At 42.0% G+C, this 18,984-nt stretch overlaps 1 protein-coding gene across 1 annotated transcript in view; it reads right to left on the bottom strand.

The window, feature by feature from the left end:
• Nucleotides 1-1,004: 1,004 nt before the first annotated feature.
• The window catches only part of GEMIN5 (gem nuclear organelle associated protein 5), a 34,269-nt gene continuing 16,289 nt past the window's right edge, over nucleotides 1,005-18,984 (bottom strand). Inside the window, exons 13-28 of the mRNA XM_038412258.2 lie at nucleotides 18,622-18,803; nucleotides 17,584-17,723; nucleotides 14,897-15,068; nucleotides 14,405-14,623; nucleotides 13,881-13,994; nucleotides 13,253-13,381; nucleotides 12,289-12,384; nucleotides 11,861-11,998; nucleotides 11,192-11,339; nucleotides 10,193-10,312; nucleotides 9,315-9,525; nucleotides 8,284-8,541; nucleotides 7,227-7,389; nucleotides 6,090-6,654; nucleotides 5,503-5,599; nucleotides 1,005-1,669 (exon numbers count right to left, since the gene is read on the bottom strand). Of these exons, the coding sequence (XP_038268186.1) occupies nucleotides 1,502-1,669; nucleotides 5,503-5,599; nucleotides 6,090-6,654; nucleotides 7,227-7,389; nucleotides 8,284-8,541; nucleotides 9,315-9,525; nucleotides 10,193-10,312; nucleotides 11,192-11,339; nucleotides 11,861-11,998; nucleotides 12,289-12,384; nucleotides 13,253-13,381; nucleotides 13,881-13,994; nucleotides 14,405-14,623; nucleotides 14,897-15,068; nucleotides 17,584-17,723; nucleotides 18,622-18,803 (2,920 nt within the window). The 3' untranslated portion in view covers nucleotides 1,005-1,501. The remainder of the gene's footprint in view (nucleotides 1,670-5,502; nucleotides 5,600-6,089; nucleotides 6,655-7,226; nucleotides 7,390-8,283; nucleotides 8,542-9,314; nucleotides 9,526-10,192; nucleotides 10,313-11,191; nucleotides 11,340-11,860; nucleotides 11,999-12,288; nucleotides 12,385-13,252; nucleotides 13,382-13,880; nucleotides 13,995-14,404; nucleotides 14,624-14,896; nucleotides 15,069-17,583; nucleotides 17,724-18,621; nucleotides 18,804-18,984) is intronic.

Genomic DNA, 18,984 nt, shown 5'->3' with positions numbered 1-18,984 from the left:
TCTTATGCTGTGTTCTCTTGGAGCTTTGCCAGCATGTAAGGCCAGTTTGCAATGGAAGGCGTCTGTTTCCCTTTTATATCATGTCTTATGATGATGGCAGCAGCTTCCTCCATGCATGGCTATTCCTTCCTTGGCAGAGGGTGAAGGGGACTTCCTTATGGAGCAATAGCACCCTCTTCTGGTTTCCAGGTGTCTTGCTTTGCACACAAGGAACACGTTTCAAGGGTTACCTACTTTGTGGACCACGTACAAGGGTTCATCAGATCACCTTTTGGGACTTCAATTCTATAAATTTTTTCCATAGTATAATGAATATGCAGCTACCTATCTCTGCTCTGCCAAAGCAGCTTTAATACTCTTCTATTCAGCTTTCCCTTTAAGTCAAGCTTACATGTTGGACCAGAACAAGTGGTGCATTCCCTGTGCTCCAGCTTTACTCATCTTGAATTTCCTTGCCCTAGCTGCTCCCTGTATGGAAATCCATCCCTCTGAACACTAGCTGGTCTCAATTACAGGGGTTACCTGAGTTGCATGCAGTGCTCTTACTCAGCAAAACTTGCTTATGCTGGGCTTCGAGGGAAGAACTGACGTTTCAAATTAAACAAGCAAAGCCTTATATGAATCCTGAGGCTAGCTGTACAGGAAATATTACAGGTCAAGTTACTTGGTTCACCTTTAACACTTACTGATTACACATACCAAAGGCCTTGATCTTTTACTGCCCACCTGAACTACTGTTAGGGCCAAATATACCATCTGTAGTAGCAGGAGAAAGCTACTTTCCTCTTCAGCAAACATTCACAAAAGGTTGCCGCTCCTACCTTCCCCTAAGATGACGAGACTTTGTTTAGTCTTGAAAAATTTATCGTTTAACAGAACTGAACCTAAAGTAGCATATGGTACAATGTGAATAGAACCTGACTGTCAGCTAAATACTAATACACTTCAAAAAAATAACCTCTGGTTCCTTTCTCCCCAACCACCTTTCAATTGAAACTCAAAGCTCAAAAGGTAAGACTTTTATTCAGAGAGGAAGCAAAACACTCTCCCCCTTAAAAAAAAAAAAACAAAACAAAAAAACCATGTGCCCAAGACAAACTGGGTTAAATAGTAAGTTGCTTAAAATTAAATCAAGTTACTGCTCTTTAATTAGATGGCAACTACAACCTTTTTACTGCCAAAATGTTGGTCTAATTTAGTTACAAGTGTTATGTAAATTCAAGGGCTTCTCTGGCATAATTTCCCCTCCCCAAAAGTTTAAGGGCCATAGCTTTCCACTTTTACAAGCACAGTATCAATTATGGAGCTGTAAAGGGCTGCTAGTAACTGAGTTAGTGGGAGTCTGTATATAAACTTGATATTTTGGTACTCCATTTTCTAGAACAAAGCATCCTCCAAAGTATGGTGACCACAGCGACAGCCCTTCACTTCAAAAAGAACAGTACAGCCCTAGCTTGGAGTAGCTGCTGGTAACTCAGGCTGCCCAGGCTTGAATATAACTTCACGTTAAGAACTTTCTGCTGATCTTTTCATAAACTTGAGCTCTGCTGTATTTTCTAACCAGGTCCAAGGCCTGTTGCTGCAGTTCTGGACTCAGCTCTGTGGGGCACTGGGATCCAATGTGAAGTAGCACAAGGCCACACTCCAGCACATCTGGGAAAGGGAAGACCTGCAAAGAGAATCATAGATGTTAGCTGCTCTTTAAACAGGGTGGTACTAGCATGTAAAGTAATTCAGGGAGAGGGAAACTATCTGGGGAAATATTGCTGACAGTGACACAAAGTGGAAGAGCACTTGGGAAAAACAAATCTTTTGCTGCAGTTTTATGCACTTCCCTTTTCTAATACAGAATATATGTGTGTAGCCAAGTTTGTTTCCTCCTTCTTGAGCTTGTATTCAGGATCAGAATGGCTACCTTCTACTTTTTACTACAGAATCCAGAAGGGTAGGGGATGGGTTTATATTGATTTTTTTAAAAAAATATCACCTTAATTCATCATCTAATTTTAGCTGTTAGTGCTGGGCTAGGAAGAAGTGTTTATTTACACACGGTGAATTACCTGCCACGTACAAAGGTGCAGACCTCTTGAGACATCTATACAGACTTATGTGTAGTGCTGGGGAGGAGCCACTGGTCATGATACACATAGGAACCAGTGACATAGGGCAAAGGTTGGGGAGAGAGTCCTTGAGGCCGCTGCTAGGTAAGAGATTGAAGTCCAGGATCTCCATGGTAGCATTCTCTGAAATGCTGCCAGTTCCATGTGTGGGGCCTGTTAGACAAACAGAACTGCAGGGTTTCAAGGCATGGATGAGACGATGGTGTTCAGAGGAGGGATTTAGGTTTATTAGGAATGGAGGAGTCTAGATGGAAAGGATGGGCTCCACCTAAACCAAAAGAGAATCAGAGTGCTGGCATGTAAAATTAAAAAAGGTCAGAAGTTTTAAAAACTAAAGTGTAGGGGAAAGCTCACAGGTGTGGAAGACAGACATACTTTAGGGGAGGATTTATTAAGGAGGATACTTTATATCCTACAAAAGCAGAGGATAGAAGCTGATAAAAAGTACAGATGGGAGCTGAAAAGGAACAGTCAAATGAAAGAGTTCCATTCAATTACATCAAATGAAGGCAGACTTTGACAGATTTTATAAGTGCTTGTCTACAAATGCAAGAAGTCTAAATACAAAGATGGGTGAACTCAAGTTCTTTGTACTAAATGAAGATATTGACAGAACAGGCATCACAGAAACGTGGTAGAATGATGATGATTAATAGGACATGGTAATACCAGGGTACCAAATATACAGGAATGAGAGTAGGTCGTGCTTGTGGGGAAGGGCACTATCTGTGAAAGAGTCAAATATAGTAAAAATCTTAAATGAATCAAGCAGTACCATAGAATCTCTGTGGATGGAAATTCCTTGGTTGAATAGAAAGAACATAGCAGGTTGGTAATGATTGTGAAATGCTCAGGGAGATTAGAGAAGCTTTTTTTTAAAATCAGCGCTACATTCACTATCGGCCAGTCACAGAAGCTGATTTAAGCAATAGGAGACATACTCCAGTTAGTAGTTCTGAAGGATCTCAAATATGAAATTGCAGAACTATTAAGTGAATACCATCTGGTCCTGGTGACGTACTGCTGTTCAATTTATCGATTTGTTCCAGAACGACTTCTATTGATACCTCACTCTGATAGATTTGTCACCTAAAAAGACTGGTTCAGGTGTGGGAATCTCTCTCATATCCTCTGCAGTGAAGACGGATGCAGAAAAGCTAAATGAATTATCTGCAATGACCTTGTCTTCCTTGAGTGCTCTGTTAGCACCTCAATTGTCTAGTGGTCCCATTGATTGTTTTAAAAAAAGGCTCCAGAGGTGATCCTGGCAATTACAGGCTGGTAAGCCTAACTTCAGTACCAGGGAAACTGGCTGAAACTAAAGAAGAGAACAGAATTATCAGACACCTAGATGAACACGGTATCAGCACGGCTTTTGTAAAGGGAAACCATGTCTATTAGAATTCTCTGAGGGTATCAACAAATGTGATCCCGTGGATATAGTGTACCTGGACTTTCAAAAAGCCTTTGACAAGGTCCGTCACCAAATGCTCTTAAGCAAAATAAGCTGCCAAGGGATGACAGGAAGGTCCTCTCAATGGATCTGTAACTAGTTAAAAAGATAAACAAATGGGTAGGAATAAATTATCAGTTCTCAGAGTGGAGAGAGGTAAATAGTAGAGTCCCTGAAAGATCTGAACTGGGACCAGTGCTGTCCAGCATACTCAGAAATGATCTGGAAAACAGGGTAAACAGTGAGGTAGCAAAGTTTTCAGACAAAACAAAATTACTCAAGATAGTTAAGTCCAAAGCTGACTGCAAAGACGTAAAAAGGGATCTCACAATACTGGGTGACAAAACGGCAGATGAAATTCAGTGTTGCTAAATGCGAAGTAATGCACATCGGAAAAATATAATCCCAACTATACATACAAAACGATGAGGTGTACATGAGCTGTCAACTCAAGAAAGAGCTCTTGGAGTCATTGGGGATAGTTCTCTGAAAACATCTGCTCAATGTGCAGTGGCAGTCAAAAATGCTAACGGAATGTTAGGAACCATTAGGAAGGGCATAGATAATAAGACAAAAAACATCATGCCTCCACATATATTCATGGTACATCCACACCTTGAATACTGCATGTGGTTCTGATCACTCCATCTGAAAATAGATACATTAGAATTGGGAAAAGTACAGAGAAGAGCAACAAAAAAGATTGGGGGTATAGAACAGCTTTCATGTGAGGAGAGATTAAAAAGAGTGGGACTGTTCAACTTAGTAAAAAAGACAAATATGGGGGGCTATGATAGAGGTCTTAAAATTATGAATGGCATGGAGAAAGTAAGTAAGTGTTATTTACTCTTTCACATAACACAAGAACCTGGAATCACCCAATGAAGTCAATAGATAGCAGGTTTAAAACAAACAAAAGGAAATACTTTTTCCACACATCACCCAGTCAACACCTTGCCAGGGAATGTTGTGAAGGCCAGAAGTATAACTGGGTTCAAAAGAAAAAAAAATACATTCATGGAAGATCAGTCCATCAAGAGCTATTAGCCAACATGGTCAGGGACACAACCCCATGCTCTGGTTGTCCCTAAACCTCTGACTGTCAGAAGCTGGGGCTAGACAACAGGGAATGGATCACTCAATAATTGCCCTGTTCTGTTCATTCCCTCTGAAGCATCTGGCACAGGCCTCTGTCAAAGACAGGATACTGGGCTAGACAGACCATTCCTCTGACTCAGTATGGCTGGTCGTATGTTCTTACATAATCACCATAACTAGTAAGGAATATTTTAAAAAGTACATGAAAGATTCATACAGGAGTGTAGTTCAAAATTCTAGCTAGCGAGAAGACTCCTCAAAGTCCTTCTAACTATACTGAAGAAGTCACATTCGAGGAGGAAATTACATCACAATAGTCTACAACACCTCACCCAACTAGGGAAGCTACTCATGTTGTGTGGCCCAGGAAACTTTTCTCAGTTTTAGTGCAAATAGTCTAACCAAGGAGATGATGACTGTAACCAACCAAACTCTCTCAATGCAACTTTTGTGTTGTGACTAGAGCCAATGGCAAGCTGCCATGTGTCTATTATTCATTTTTGGACTGCAGTGAAGTGGTTTCTCCTGTCCAGACATGATGGGGTACTTGTCTCTTTAAAGTGGCACAAACAAGTATATCCAGGCAAAAAGCAGCACTTGGCCCCTCTACCTACATCAGGTAGTGCAGTGATGAAACACTTGGGCAAGCCTAAATCTAGGCTGCTGCTTCCCTGGTGCATAAAAGTCAGAGGCCATTAACTTGCAGAACTGGAGAGCGCAATGGTAGCATAGCACTTGAAGTGCTATTTTCTTTGGCCAAGAAACTACCTTATTAGCAAGCACCAAAGACTGTCATCTTATTGACCAGTACTACCCCATTTTAAACCTTACCTTTAAACTCTCCGGAAATTCTGCCAGTTTCTGGTTTGCCTCTGTAAGCTGTTCCATCAGCTCCGGCAGGGAAACTGGTTCTTTTGCTGCTTCTTTACTGTCAAGAGAATACAACATGTTACAATAACTGCTTTACCCAAGTGTACTGTCCCCACCTTCAAAGCAGGGGAGACGGATGAACTAAACCAAACATGGCCACGTACAACTCTTGAATGACAAAGGCCAAACAAATCATGCACCAAAAGAGACAGAAATTCTTCTATCCAGCATGCCCTTTCCATTCTCCTGCCCTCCTAATGCATTGCTTAAGCTAAGCAGCATTAAGGCATTTTATATTTTAAGGGCATTTACTCATCTACAGTAAGCTTGGGAGTGTGGCAGTTCAGTTCAGAGTTCTCCGACAATCCTTTGCCATTGGACGTGAATTCTCATTTGTTCAAGTTTTTGAAACGGCCTGTGAACAGCTTCAGTTATTTTAGTTTCTCAGGATTGGTAGAGTGAGTGAATTAAGCTGGAGGCCAGAGCAAACGGCAAACTGAGAAAGCAGAATCTGATCTCACTCAGCAGCACGCTGTTTTGAAACCTACCACTGGCTCTGGCTGCTTGGGGACACCAGCCTGTCCGATTCAATCTCGGAGCTCGCATGCATCTTGCTTTCCTGTGCGCCGTCTTTTACGCTTTCCTGGAGGTTGTTCCTCTGGTGCTGGCGGATCATGTCTGCCAACGTCTGCTGGACCTCAGATACATCCTTCTGGGTGCTCTGCAAAGCAGCATGCACTTCGGAAAGGAGCATTTTATAGCCATTCAATTTCAACTGCCTCTCCTCCAAATCACTTAAGCTAGCTGTTGTGTTGCTTTCTGTCCTACTGTTATGGTCTGCACTGGGTAGGTTTCCTTCCATCTCGGCTGCAGTTTGATTAGCAGTTTCTTCGGGGGAAGAGACAGCTGTGAGATGGCTCTGGTCAACAGCTGTCTGCTCACTAGGACATGGCACAGAATCCAGCACAGCCTGTACTGAGACAAGGGAATCCTTGGGTAGGTTCCACCAAAGATCATACAGCAGCCCATAAGCCACAAAGCCCTCTAAACTTCTGTAAGCCGCCATGCTCTGAGTGTTTGTGCTGTCCAGATTGCGTCTCAGGTGATCACAACCTGAAAGGGGATTGGAAAAAAGCCATGTTAAAAGGGTTTCTCCAAAACTATACAGTTCTATACACAGAACTGCCCAATGCACATATTTTGCAAAGCTATACAGGGGTCCAGATTCACTCTGGAGTTAGCTTCGAAGTGAAGTGAGCAGATAGCGACAGCTTCCTAACATTTACAGAGACCCCACAACTTCCAGTGTTTTGGAAGCTAATTTATACAATAGGCATTGCCATTGTAGATAAACCCTGGGGTCCATTTAGCCAGTATCCTGCTCAGGCAGTACCAGAGCTTCAGAGGAAGATGTAAGTAACTCTGCAGAGGACAATGATTGATTAACCAGGTCATAGGGGAAGTTTCTTCCTAACTCTATGCAGTTAGTGGTTGGTTTACATCTTACATCTCCCTTACATAATGTTTTAACCTAACTAGTGTGAGCGTGTATGTGCTGATGGGAATGCCTCATTCTTTGCTAGATCTTAGTAGAACTCTAAAGCCCATTGCATGGACTGGAGTTTATGGAGATCCCGCACTGAAGAGCTGCTCACAACGTCAGAAAAATGAAGGAGGAGATTTACCTTTGGGAAGGAGGAGATTGCAGATTTCTTGCATAAGAATAAAATTCCCGGCATCATAGCTGCGGGTCACAGCTCCAAGAAGAGCCTTCACAGCTTCATCCCATGAAGCTATCTCATGGCTCAGCACTGCTAGGGTCAGATCGTGAGAGATATGGAACAGGAGCTAGAGCAAGCAACAGAGTCCTTGTTAAGAGTTTTGTTGCAAGCCACAGAAGTGCAGCCATATGCAAGGCTTGCAGGTTGTTTTCATTGTGAAAGGAAGCCAATAGAGTCCCTCAAAACAAATCACTTAACCCCAGCCAACTTTAACATGTGCCCCACTTAACTCTGCTACAATTTACATATCTTCTTTCAGCTGAGGAGGTCAAAGCACTTCCGAGTGGCAAGCAGGACTATGGGCTTTACAATGGCAAGCATGCACCCTATTCTACAGCTGGGGAAACAGGAGTATAGAAAGGTTAAGTAACTCATCCAAAGTCACACGGAGCCTGGAGCATAGCTGGACACTGAACTGAGATCTGGGTTTCAGTCTAGTACTTCAACCCTAAGAGCACTCTTCCGCTCCTAGCATCTCTTTATACAGTCTTGAACCATCAACCTGGTCGTGGGAACCAATCCAGTCTGCCACACAGTGAATGATCAGTGTTGTTGTGACCCCAGCTCTATAGTTAAAGTTGTGTTTGCATTATAGTAGAACCCCTATTTTCCCTACTGGAGATTTTTCGATTTTTATGAAATCCTCACTTAATAAAAAGGAACATCTCAAAATTACAGTAGGTCTGTTGCACAAGGTGCAGTACGGGGCACTGCCTCACTTTCTTCTTGCCCTTCACACCACAGCAATGAAGGCACCAGAACAGGAAGACTTGTTCTTCACAGACAGCATTTTCATTGTGTGATTCTTCCCTCCCTCCCTCCCCCCTTGGGAAAAATGGTTTGTATCACTGCTCGATCATAAGATCAGCATTTGTAAAACCAAGGTGCTATTCTATTACCTCATCCTGTCCCCATTTTCAGAGGTGTGAGTGCTAGTACACACAGATTCTAGATAAATTACCTGTTTGGGATGTGTGTTGCTGGTGGCAGGAGGATACTCAATACTGTGCAGCTGCTCAAATACAGTCTTGGCCTGTTCAGTGGTATTCACACCAAAAATGCTCCGCCACACCTCGCTCACCATCTCCAGGAAAGGGTCCTGGTTCCTCACAACCCAGCTGTGGTAGCAGGGCAGGGAGCAGCTTTTCCGTTCAGTTGGGTTCCTTTCGCTAAGGCATTTGCACAGCAACTCGTTAAGGCAGAAAACTAGTCTTTGTCCCTGCAAGCAAAATGGAAGAATGCGCTGAACGGTTGCTAAATCTGAGGATTAAGAAAAATCTTCAACGATACGAGAGCAGATTGAATAAACTCCCTTGGCAAGTAAGTTCAGTGAAATCTTATTTCACAAGTTCCGTGCTCCAGACATAGCTACTGTGGGATGATATTTATAGGCCAGAAGGGGACCCTTATGATCATATAGTCTGCCCTCCTCCAGAACTCAGGCCAGAGAATTTCGCCCACTAATTCCTGTATTAAGGCTTGGCTTGAGCTACTGTGCATCTTTTACGAAGATATTGAGCTACATATTCTTCCCACTGCTGACCTCTACTTTGGTAGAGTGACCCCACTGCAGCACCTGATCTTAGCTGTATATTTTTTTTTTAAAAAAGTCACAGGACAATTCAACAATGGTAATGCATTATTTAAAAAGACAAAAATGCTCTCCCAGGGTCCAGTTCTTCCCCCTCCGTGTGTTTTGGCATCTCTCTCCCTTTCACTCCTCCATGTTAAGATATCCTCATGCATACCTATCTAACTTAGATTGCAAACCATCTATGACAGGGTTCCTTTGCTTATGTCTGCAAAATGTCACATACACAGTGCTATAGAAATAAACCTCAGGCAAAACCTTTCCGTCAGGAAGAATCCCAAAGGGAGTTTTCAGCTGGATCATAGCAGTATCTGGAGGCTGTTCTAATGCAAGGCGAGTGTGGTTGCTAAATGGGTCTGTATCCGTAAGGAGCCTGTTGCTATAGGGGCAAGCAAACTCACCAATAAGCTTTCCTGTTGCTGAAGGACCTCCTGTGCCCCCACCCAATTCCTGGCCGATAGCAGCTCCTGAGCACATCTGAAAGAAAATGTTGTCGCCAGATCCTTTTCTCCAACTATCTGAGCCAGCTCCGCAGCCGTTTTAAGGGATGCCACATCCCCCTTTTTTGCCAGCACTTTAACTGCATCATAGGGAGAGGCAGCCCCCAAGTAACTAAAGAGAGAGATGAAAATTAATTAGCTGCAGGTTAGTATTAAGATGTCATTTTCCCACTACTTATTGCAGCAGCCCCAACCTGCGCTGTACGAGTAGTGCCTCAGTTCCTCATTTGTAAAATGGAGTTAACAGCACTTCCCTACCTCAAAGGGGTGTTGTGAGGATACAGACTGAGGTGCTCAGATACTAAGGTAATCAGGGCTGTGTAATTAGTCACCGGAAACCATGGCCTCAACAGAGACACTGGATTTATGGCTCATTACAAGTCTGTAACCCACTTATGCCCTATGACTGCAAAATGCCAACTTTTTTTTTTTTCCTGAATGGTCTCTTGCAACACGTTAACTCCTGATGTTTAACAATCTCTTCCACCTTGTATTTAGCTGTGACTCTTCCAGTACTTTCCCCTGACCTGAAGAAGAGCTCTGTGGAGCTCGAACGCCTGTCTTTTTCACCAACAGAAGTTGGTCCAATAAAGATATTACCTCACCTACCTTATCTCTCATTCCTCTCTCTGAAAATCTTAAGATGGGGCCATCAAAACCAACAGTCAATTTCTCAAAAATCTCAGCAATTATGTTTAGAACAGTCTCTCAAGAAGATCTAGGAATGTTCTCTCTTTTAGCCAGTAAGACAATGTTGTTCCATTCTTGCTGGCACCTACCATTTGGCTGCTGTGGAATAATGACCATCTTTTTCCAGTATTGCTGCCCAGCAGGTGTAGAGATCCTTCAGGACTGGATCTTCTGGACGCAACCTGGCCTTGGCTATTACAATCGCTTCCCTGAGGCAAACAAGAGAAACTCTTATGAGAGAATCCAGTTTAAAATATTACCTGCATACAAGACCACACACTTAGGCCCACTCCTTTCACCGCAGCAGTCTCCCTGAGGTTTCAAAAGGAAACTGGCTCAAGTATTTTAGGCCCAAGATGTAGGAGAGAATTCTCTCAATGGATCAAGCTATTGGTTCAATTAATTATGGGATTCCACCTCCTGTAGCTGCAAATACCTGATGCTTCTGAGGAAACCAAAAAATGCTAACACACCTGGCTAGCTATGCAATGCAGTATGCCTAGGGGGAAGTTTATTTAAAAATATGTATCCTGTTTACAGTAACTAATGGTAATGAGAATGTTTCCACTCATTGTTATTTCACTGCACCCTATTTAATTTAAAAAAGGAACACCAATTTGAAATCCAGTAAACTAAAGTAATAATGAGCTAACAGTATTTTCACATACAAAACCTGCCCAAGTCCCCTTGCCCACTAAGTATTATGATTTTGTCTTTTTCTCTATTTTGTAAAATGTTTTCTCAGTCAAGCAAACAAAAGAAAAAAACTGACTGGCTATACCAGGGAAAAAGTGTGACTGATTGAAAGCAAAGCACTGCCAAATTCACAAAAGAAAGAAATTAATATATATTTTTTCTAACCCTTTTCAGTTACATTGATCTTATGAGTTACCTGTAGCAGTAGTTAAATAAATTCAGACAGAAGTCTGATTTTAAGTTGACTAGTTCCTTTGAAATAGTCCACTGCAATGTCTGTGATTCAGATATTACAGTACCATACTAGTACCTCAGAGCCAAGAAGTGAAATTGACACCAGTCAGACCATTCCATTTGCATTAAAAACAGTCAAAAGGGTCCAGGGTAGTGACCTGTAAAAATGGTTCGTTTTCAGTAGCTCCACAGCATCGTACACTTTGTGAATGGAGAGGAGATGGGAGGCAGCCTTGACATACTGTTCTTGAAAGCACAGCTGTTTTGCGAAAACTTCTACTGTCCACACCCAGGCCTGATAGCCAGCTGCAATGCAGAAGGTAGCATAGCTAACGACAAGGACTTACACTTAGGAAGGATTCCCTGTAAAACTGACTTCTAAATTCAGAGACTTCTGCACATAACCCCTTTCTGCCTTAGGATAGCTCATTATGTTTTAAGCCTTCTAAATTGAGTCATCTAAACAATGGGACAAGAACAGGTTTGGAAGTGACCAAGGGGCTAGATGATACCAGGATCAGTTCTTACAAGTTTATTTAAACAAAAATCAAATGACTGAAAGGACCATCACATGTCAGAGGACAATTTGGTTTTGTGCTTGGAAATAAGATGATTGCTCTGTCTGGGAACCCAGAAGGAATTTACTGGGCATTCTTCCCTCCTCCCCTAATCCCAGAGGTTGTCTATGTGGATTTCTGTCTGTCTGTTTTGTATCCAGGTATTGTTAGCAGAGTGTTATAGACAAGACCTGCTTCTGGTCCTGCACAACTAACACTACGATACCCTTAAGAGCTAAACCCATTTGCTTACATGTTAGTAGAACATACCCATGGGTGACATTGCTACCAGCTGGTCTGTCAACTCTCCCCGTTCAGCAGCTGACTGGAGGATGCCGTTCAGATCTCCTTTCCACAACATGAGCTGCTGAAACAACTCCGAGTGCCCATTCTCCAAGTGGCTTTTTCCTATTTGAAACAAACATGCCTCTTGGTTCGATACCAGCATGACTGCAATAGTGCTATGCTGCACAGGGGAAAGTGCGTTCACCCAGGGCTAAAACAGAGATCTGCATTTGAGAGAAGCAAGCACAGTGCCTTCATCCAGGCACCATGTCTGGCTCCAGCCAGTGCTCTTGCACCCTTGTTTTAATGGACATTAAATTCACAAATTAAACAAGATTCAGGTCTCTCTCTATACCTGGAGGATAATGGAAACAATCAGAAATGATTCAAACCTGATTCATTACCCCACTTACCTTCCACCTCCATCATCCTGTACAGTGCAGCTCTATCTGTAAACATCCCCAAATGAACGTGATCCCCTGAGTCTGGGCCCAAACCCTCACTCAGGCCTACCAGAGAGAAAATAAAGAGAGAGTAAGAGCTATCTACATGCAGTGAATATACCAGGAGCAACCGCGGAACAGGGGGCGGAAAGGAGAAAGAGACCTTTAAATCCATTGTATAAATTACACTCCACTTTACCTTCAAAAATACTTATAGCAGATAGCTTCTGCTCCCTGTCCTGTATACAAAACAGATCAAATTGGTTCTCATATGCATATCATGTCTATATCTAATTTAAAGGACCTTCAGGGTGGAGCAAGAATATTTATCCAAATCCAAGTTCAGGTAGTATTTTGATTTGTGCCCTTTGCATCTAAGGAAATCATTGTGTGAACAGAGACATCTCCCTCACAGCCCAACTTCGCCTGCAATGAAGTCATAGTCTTGTGTTTGACACTAATCCATTGCTATGAATCAATAAATATTTGAGTTTGCTATAAATAATAAAATCTGTAACACAAACACAGACTAGGCTAAGGGGGAAAGCCAAAGTCATGAATTTTCATGCCTACAGGTATAAAGTTTTATCCCACCTGCACTGTTTAGACCCCAGATTAGAATGTGCGCAGTACTGGTAAGGGTATTCCAATCCCCCAGCCACAAAAAGTGGCCACAATGGCAGAAGAATGATGCATTATGGGAAAGATAAAACAAGATTTGTTCACCCATTCCTATGTAATGGCCAAGATTTTCACAAGGCGATGCTTAAAGTTCATCTCCAAAAGCCATATTTAGATGCCTCGATATGGATCCAGGAGCCCCATCTTTGACACCCATTTGTGAAAATCTTGTCCGCAATGCTTTTGGGGTGGGGTGAGGTAGGGGGATGCCCTAGCTGAGCAGGAAGAGGAAGCTGCAGCTTGTCTCCTGTACCTTTGGATCTTAGACGTGTAGCCAGCCTCAAGCAGTCCTGATGCAAGTCGTCTTTCGACCTCTGGTCCATAGATGTGCTGAGAGGTAGGATAGACCGAGGTTTTCTCTTCTTCACAGAGGCATCAGGGACTGGAACGAAGTTAGTCACATTTTAGTCATTGTTGCATAGTTTCAACACTAGCCATAACCAGTTTCTCCCTCCCACAAAAGAAACCAACTTATGACACAGTAAGAAATGGAAACTTAGGGTGCTCTAGAAACTGTGTCTAAACACCACAGACCCTGTTTTAGGTTATTTCTGCCTTATGAATACTAATCACTATGCACAAACCAAATGTTTTTCTGCCTCCTGGTTTATACTGAAGATAGCAACTATATGTACTGAGACATTCACATATCACACTAAACTTAGCCATTTTTCCTGCTTGGCGGGTCAGTTAAACCAAAAGTAGTTTGAACTAACACAATGAAAAGTTCTGAGAGCTCTCTCTCCAGACATTGCTTAGCTGATGTAACATTAATATGGGATGCTGCTCTTTTACAGGAAACAAGCCTCAAAGTGTGGTGGCTCTGTCTGGTCCCTGAAACCCAATCTGTGTCATGACACTTGTGCATGAAATGTACCAACCTGGTTTCTCTTTAGGGTGATCCTTTTTCACAGGAGTGGTTTTATGGTTCATGAAAGGTTTTGGCAGGTCAGACACAGAACAAACACGTGGATGCAAAGGGAGCTCCTTGGAAACTGTGGAATTAAATGAATGAAAGAAACAAGAAGCTATGGACAAGCCAAAGACATTAAAAGATGTAATGTCAAGGTTTAATGTAGTGTCAGTGATAGGTTGAGCAGCTTTTGTTCCAATGTAGGTTTAACTTCCTGTAGCTTGAAGTATTAACTGAAATCAGTAATCTGGAAGGAATCTGCAAAAGCTGCTCCAAGTTTGGTCAAGGGACAAACCAGAACTTGGCTGATTCCAGGATCATTTGAGAGGGGCATGAATGTGGCACAAAGCCACCTTCTCTTCTTCAGCTGTCCTAGGCACATCCAAGAATCTGGTCCATAGGCATGCTATTTCATGACTATGATCTGAATTGAGCTCTCCAGGCTACTAAGCCTCTTCCATTAACTAAGACAATCTTGGGACTGGTAATTACCTGCCAGGGAGACCTTGTCAGAGAACTCCTGCGCTTCCTTTTCTTCCTCATGGTCCGATATCCCATTCTCATCTAACAAATTGTCTACAAGCTCTTCTCCATTCACTGTGTCGCTCACATCCTGCTTTGCTGGAACCTTCCCCACGGGCTTTTTCTTCTTCTTAGCTTTGAATTTGGGTTGAGAGATCCTTTTTTTCTCCAAGTCTGTGCTCTTTTTGCCTGGAAAAGATTGCAATAATTATGTCTAAGAGAGAGCAATCTGCTTAGTTATTAGCATGTCACCTCTGGAGGTCAGAGCTCCCATTTTGGCTTAACTTCCTAAACTATAACACTGGAGGTCTCATCTACAGCTCCACGTGATCTTGGACACTGAGGATCTCCCTAAGAACTAAAGGGCAGATTTGAATTTAGAACAAACGTTACCACTGTCTATTTCATTACTCATATCACCACACCTCCCCAGTACAGAATCCTCTGCTCAGGTGTACTGACCTTGAGGGGGCCGGGTATACTCCTGCTTTGAGGTTAGCCATTTATGAACACAAAAGTCATCTGCTCCTGTATAAACAGAATCTGGATCCACTGGTGACCACTGAACACAAAGCAGCCGGCCCCGGTGCCCTCGATAATTGCACAGTGGCTCCTCCTTCAGAACATCCCACACCTAAAAACAAAAGCCCTTTTTTAGAGAAACCAAATATCTAAACAAGTCTGATACTCCTCTAATGTTCTGTATCCTCATCTTCACCCATCACCAACAGCTTTACACTGAGAGGTCTCCATAGTAGTCTAGTATGTTTCAAGAACCAGCAACCCAAACCCAACACATAGAAGCAGTTGCTGAATAGTCCCTTTTGTTGCTACTGATAACAATTGTACATTCATGTAACATCTTTCATCCTGAAAGATCCAAAAGTGCTGATGAAAGACCCAATTAACTGAAGCTGTGAATCAGTTTACCATTACTGAAATGCAGTCACTTATGGCTTTAAAACACAGCAACTATTAAGCAGTGTCCAGAAACACTGTACAACAGAATATTCTTTAATAGCTATGAAAAAGACCCCATAAAGAACCTTAGAGCTAAGGAGTTCTCCAATAGGATTAAGTGATTGAGTCTAATAATTCAAAACACACACATCTGAAAAGCTTCAGTGTCAAAACTGACGATACCTTCAGAAGGCTGGATGGCAAATTAAGAGGCCTTTATTTGTTAGAGATGTCTCACTCTATGCAAAGCATTGCAGACTTGAAACTGGATGTGTTTTGAAATTTAAGATCAAAGCTTGTTATCCACAGGGTAAACTCAGATTGACTACATGATCAGACTACAAAAACCCATTCCCTTGCTATCAGGCCAGGATTCTGCACTTTCCTTCTGTTGAGAGATGTGATCACCTACATCTAAAACAGAGATGGTTCTGTGCATGCATGTCTCTGTCTCTCTCTTTCCTCTTTAGGTCCAAAATCTGGCAAGTAAGTGAAAGGGAGATGATGTTCAAATATTTGATTCTAAAATAGGAATGTTTGTAAACAAAATCTTTTCTTCATCACATGGGCACTAAGATGTTTTAGTTAATCTTTAAGGCATCATGGTGGTGATTTTCTTACTGTAGAATCAGTGTAGTGTGAATATTTTCCCATAAGTAAGTTGCGCAGTACTGATCGATAAGAAGATAGCGCCAAGTTCTGCATTTCCGTTGCAGAACTTCTATAGAGTTGGATGGGAACTGTCCAATGAATATTTTTTTATAGTGGAAAATGCAGTTCCCATTTAGTTAAAATTTTTCATAAAAAAATTCAGGTTTTGCCAGAAATGTTTGAAAATTTAAACAAAATATTCCACTTGGGGTCAGGTTGAACAAATCGAAACATTTTGGTTTAACTTCGTCTGACATTTATCATGCAATCCACAGCAGTCTCCCCTCTGCTCAAACTGCCATGATGCATCATGGAAGATGTAATTCAGCAAGGGAGTGTAGCCCAGAGGAGCCTGGGCACATGTAGGCACTGGAACTACAATTCCCAAAAAGGCACAGCAGCAGCTCATGAGAACTAGATTAATATTGATTCAAGACAAAAATAAATGTTTCAATTCAGTTCAACAAACTGAAATAAAATATTCTGATTCTGGAATGTTGAAATGTCTAGTTTCTACATTTCTCAATCAATATTTTTAGAAATTTTCACTCCACAGAAAATTTTGATATTTTGACTGTTCCAACTTGTGAAGAAAATAAATTTTAAAGTATCAATTTCCAACCAGTTCTAGATGTCTACTTTCTCCAAAATGTTGAGTGCAGTTCTCTGCATTTTCATTCTACACAATTATTTCAGCGCCAGAGGCATCATTACTACTTGTACTGTTTCATTTTCTCCTCCAACCAAAAACACACATAAGAACAGCCATACTGAGTCAGACCTACGGTCCATTTAGCCCAGTATCCAACAGTTGCTGGTGCCAGATGCTTCAGAGGAAATTAACAGAAAAGGGAATTTAGCAAGTGATCCATTTCCTGTCATCCAGTCCCAGCTTCTGGCAGTCAGAAGTTTACAGACACCCAGAGTACAGGTTTGCATCCATGACTATATTTTGGCTAATAGCCATTGCTGGACCTATCCTCCATGAATGTATCTAATTCTTTTTGAATCCCGGTATATTTTTGGCCTTCACAATATCCCCTGGCAATGAGTTCCACAAGTTGACTGTGAGTTGTGTTAAGAAGTACTTCCTTCTGTTTGGTTTTTAAAACTGCTGCCTATTAATTTTTTCATTGGGTGACCATGGTCCTTGTGTTATTTATCCCTTTACATAACATTTCCTTATATACTTTCTCCACACCATTCATCTCTGGTGCTGCTAAAGAAGCAAAAGGAGTCTATCACTTTACAATTTTATCCTGCAGACTCCTGCATTCCCAGTAATGGTTTCATCTCTCACTCTGCAAAAACAGGAGGTGGTTACTGTTTGGAAACAGGTACTAACAGAAAGGTAGGGGAAAATCATGCTGTCCTTTTCGGCAGATTTCTATCGCAGAGAAGTTTTCAGCAATACCAGTTTATCTGGCAAAGGAGTGATCCCCAAATACTCTGCTGTCAACTCAGATTTTAAAAAATTGCAGAGGAAGGAGGATTTGAAAACAAAAGAAATGTAATAATAAGTGGTTCCACAACTATACCTGTGCCGTGCCATCATAGCAAGCAGATACTAATCTCCCCTCATGGTGCGGGCTCCATGCCAGACTGGTGATTTTAGCAGTGTGCCCCACCAGAGTTCGAAAAGGCTCTGTTAGCGTCGCAGGAGTTTTTGAAGAGCTCTCTGAAAGCAAACAATGGAGGTCAGGTAAGGCTGGGAGGACAAGTCACTCCGATGGAAATTGTCACATCAGGCCACATTCACAGTTGGCAAGGAGCCCTGGGGCACATCTTTCTTTGTCTGAACAAAGCAGTGGACAAAACTGCATGTTCAAATGTAGGTGAATCACATGCACATGCACCCAAACCATGTGTACTGAAAGCTTGGCTTACAATGTTCAACAATGCTGCATGCCGTTTTATTAATTACCTCTGTCAAGAGTTTTGGGAGAGGGTGTGCACGAAGGACTAAGCAAAATAAAATTGCCTTCTATTGGCTGCATTCATACCATAATCACACTAATTCACTTCTCCCCATATTGCAACTCACATTTTTTCTCGCATTACGTGCACGTTGGAAACTAACAGCACTGTGAAATATGCAAGCTCTTTTTAAACTGAGATTTCTCACAGTTCAATATGTCTCAGATTTCTCTACCTTTTTTTCATGTATTTCAAGACACAAGCAATAGGCAACTTTTTCAGAGAACTGAAACAAGTGAGCCCCCCTACCATAGGAATCTTGTTGCCAGCTGCCGAGCAATTCTGCTCCTTACGCAGGCCTCGGAAGGATCCCTGATGAGATACAAGGTGCCTCTCCTCATTCAGGGGTTATGCATGCAATCACTGCCAACAGTCCCAAATCCTGCTGCCTTGGGAAGCGAACATGAGAATGGGACCCCAAAACAACTAATTGTTGTTAAAAAGGTGAGGAAAAGGACAAAATCAACTCCCTTTGGAGTCAAGGAGTGAAACTCAGTCACAGAGCCCCCTAGGGAGTGTAAGGAAAGGAAAATACTGAAGAGGGAGGGCAGGAAAATCACATTCCTGCAACATCTGAAAGTATAAGTCCAGGCAGTTACCTATGACACTCTTTAGGTTATGCACATAAATGATGGCATTGATTGAGCCTGATGCTATCATGTAGCTCAGCTCTGGCTGGGTCCCGTGCTCATGATGCCAGCGAATAGCATTAATCAGTTTATGATGTTGCTGGATGGTGCAGAGCAATTTTAAGGTAGGAGCCTGAAATATTTCAATTGATCTGAAATTAAAACAAACAAAAAACACAACAACATGAGAAATTAGTGAAAACTGGGATTTGCTAAAGGATATATGTTTCATCCCTAATGTGAATATTCTGTTGTTATTGCACATTAACAGGGTATAATGACAGAATGTGGCTTGGAGTAGTTCAAGAAATTAATGAGATTTTCACCTCCATA

This window comes from Dermochelys coriacea, chromosome 8, assembly GCF_009764565.3.
Source record: "Dermochelys coriacea isolate rDerCor1 chromosome 8, rDerCor1.pri.v4, whole genome shotgun sequence".
Lineage (NCBI taxonomy): Eukaryota > Metazoa > Chordata > Testudines > Dermochelyidae > Dermochelys > Dermochelys coriacea.
Note: the sequence above shows the minus strand (reverse complement) of the source record. Positions and strands in the feature narration are given on the sequence as shown.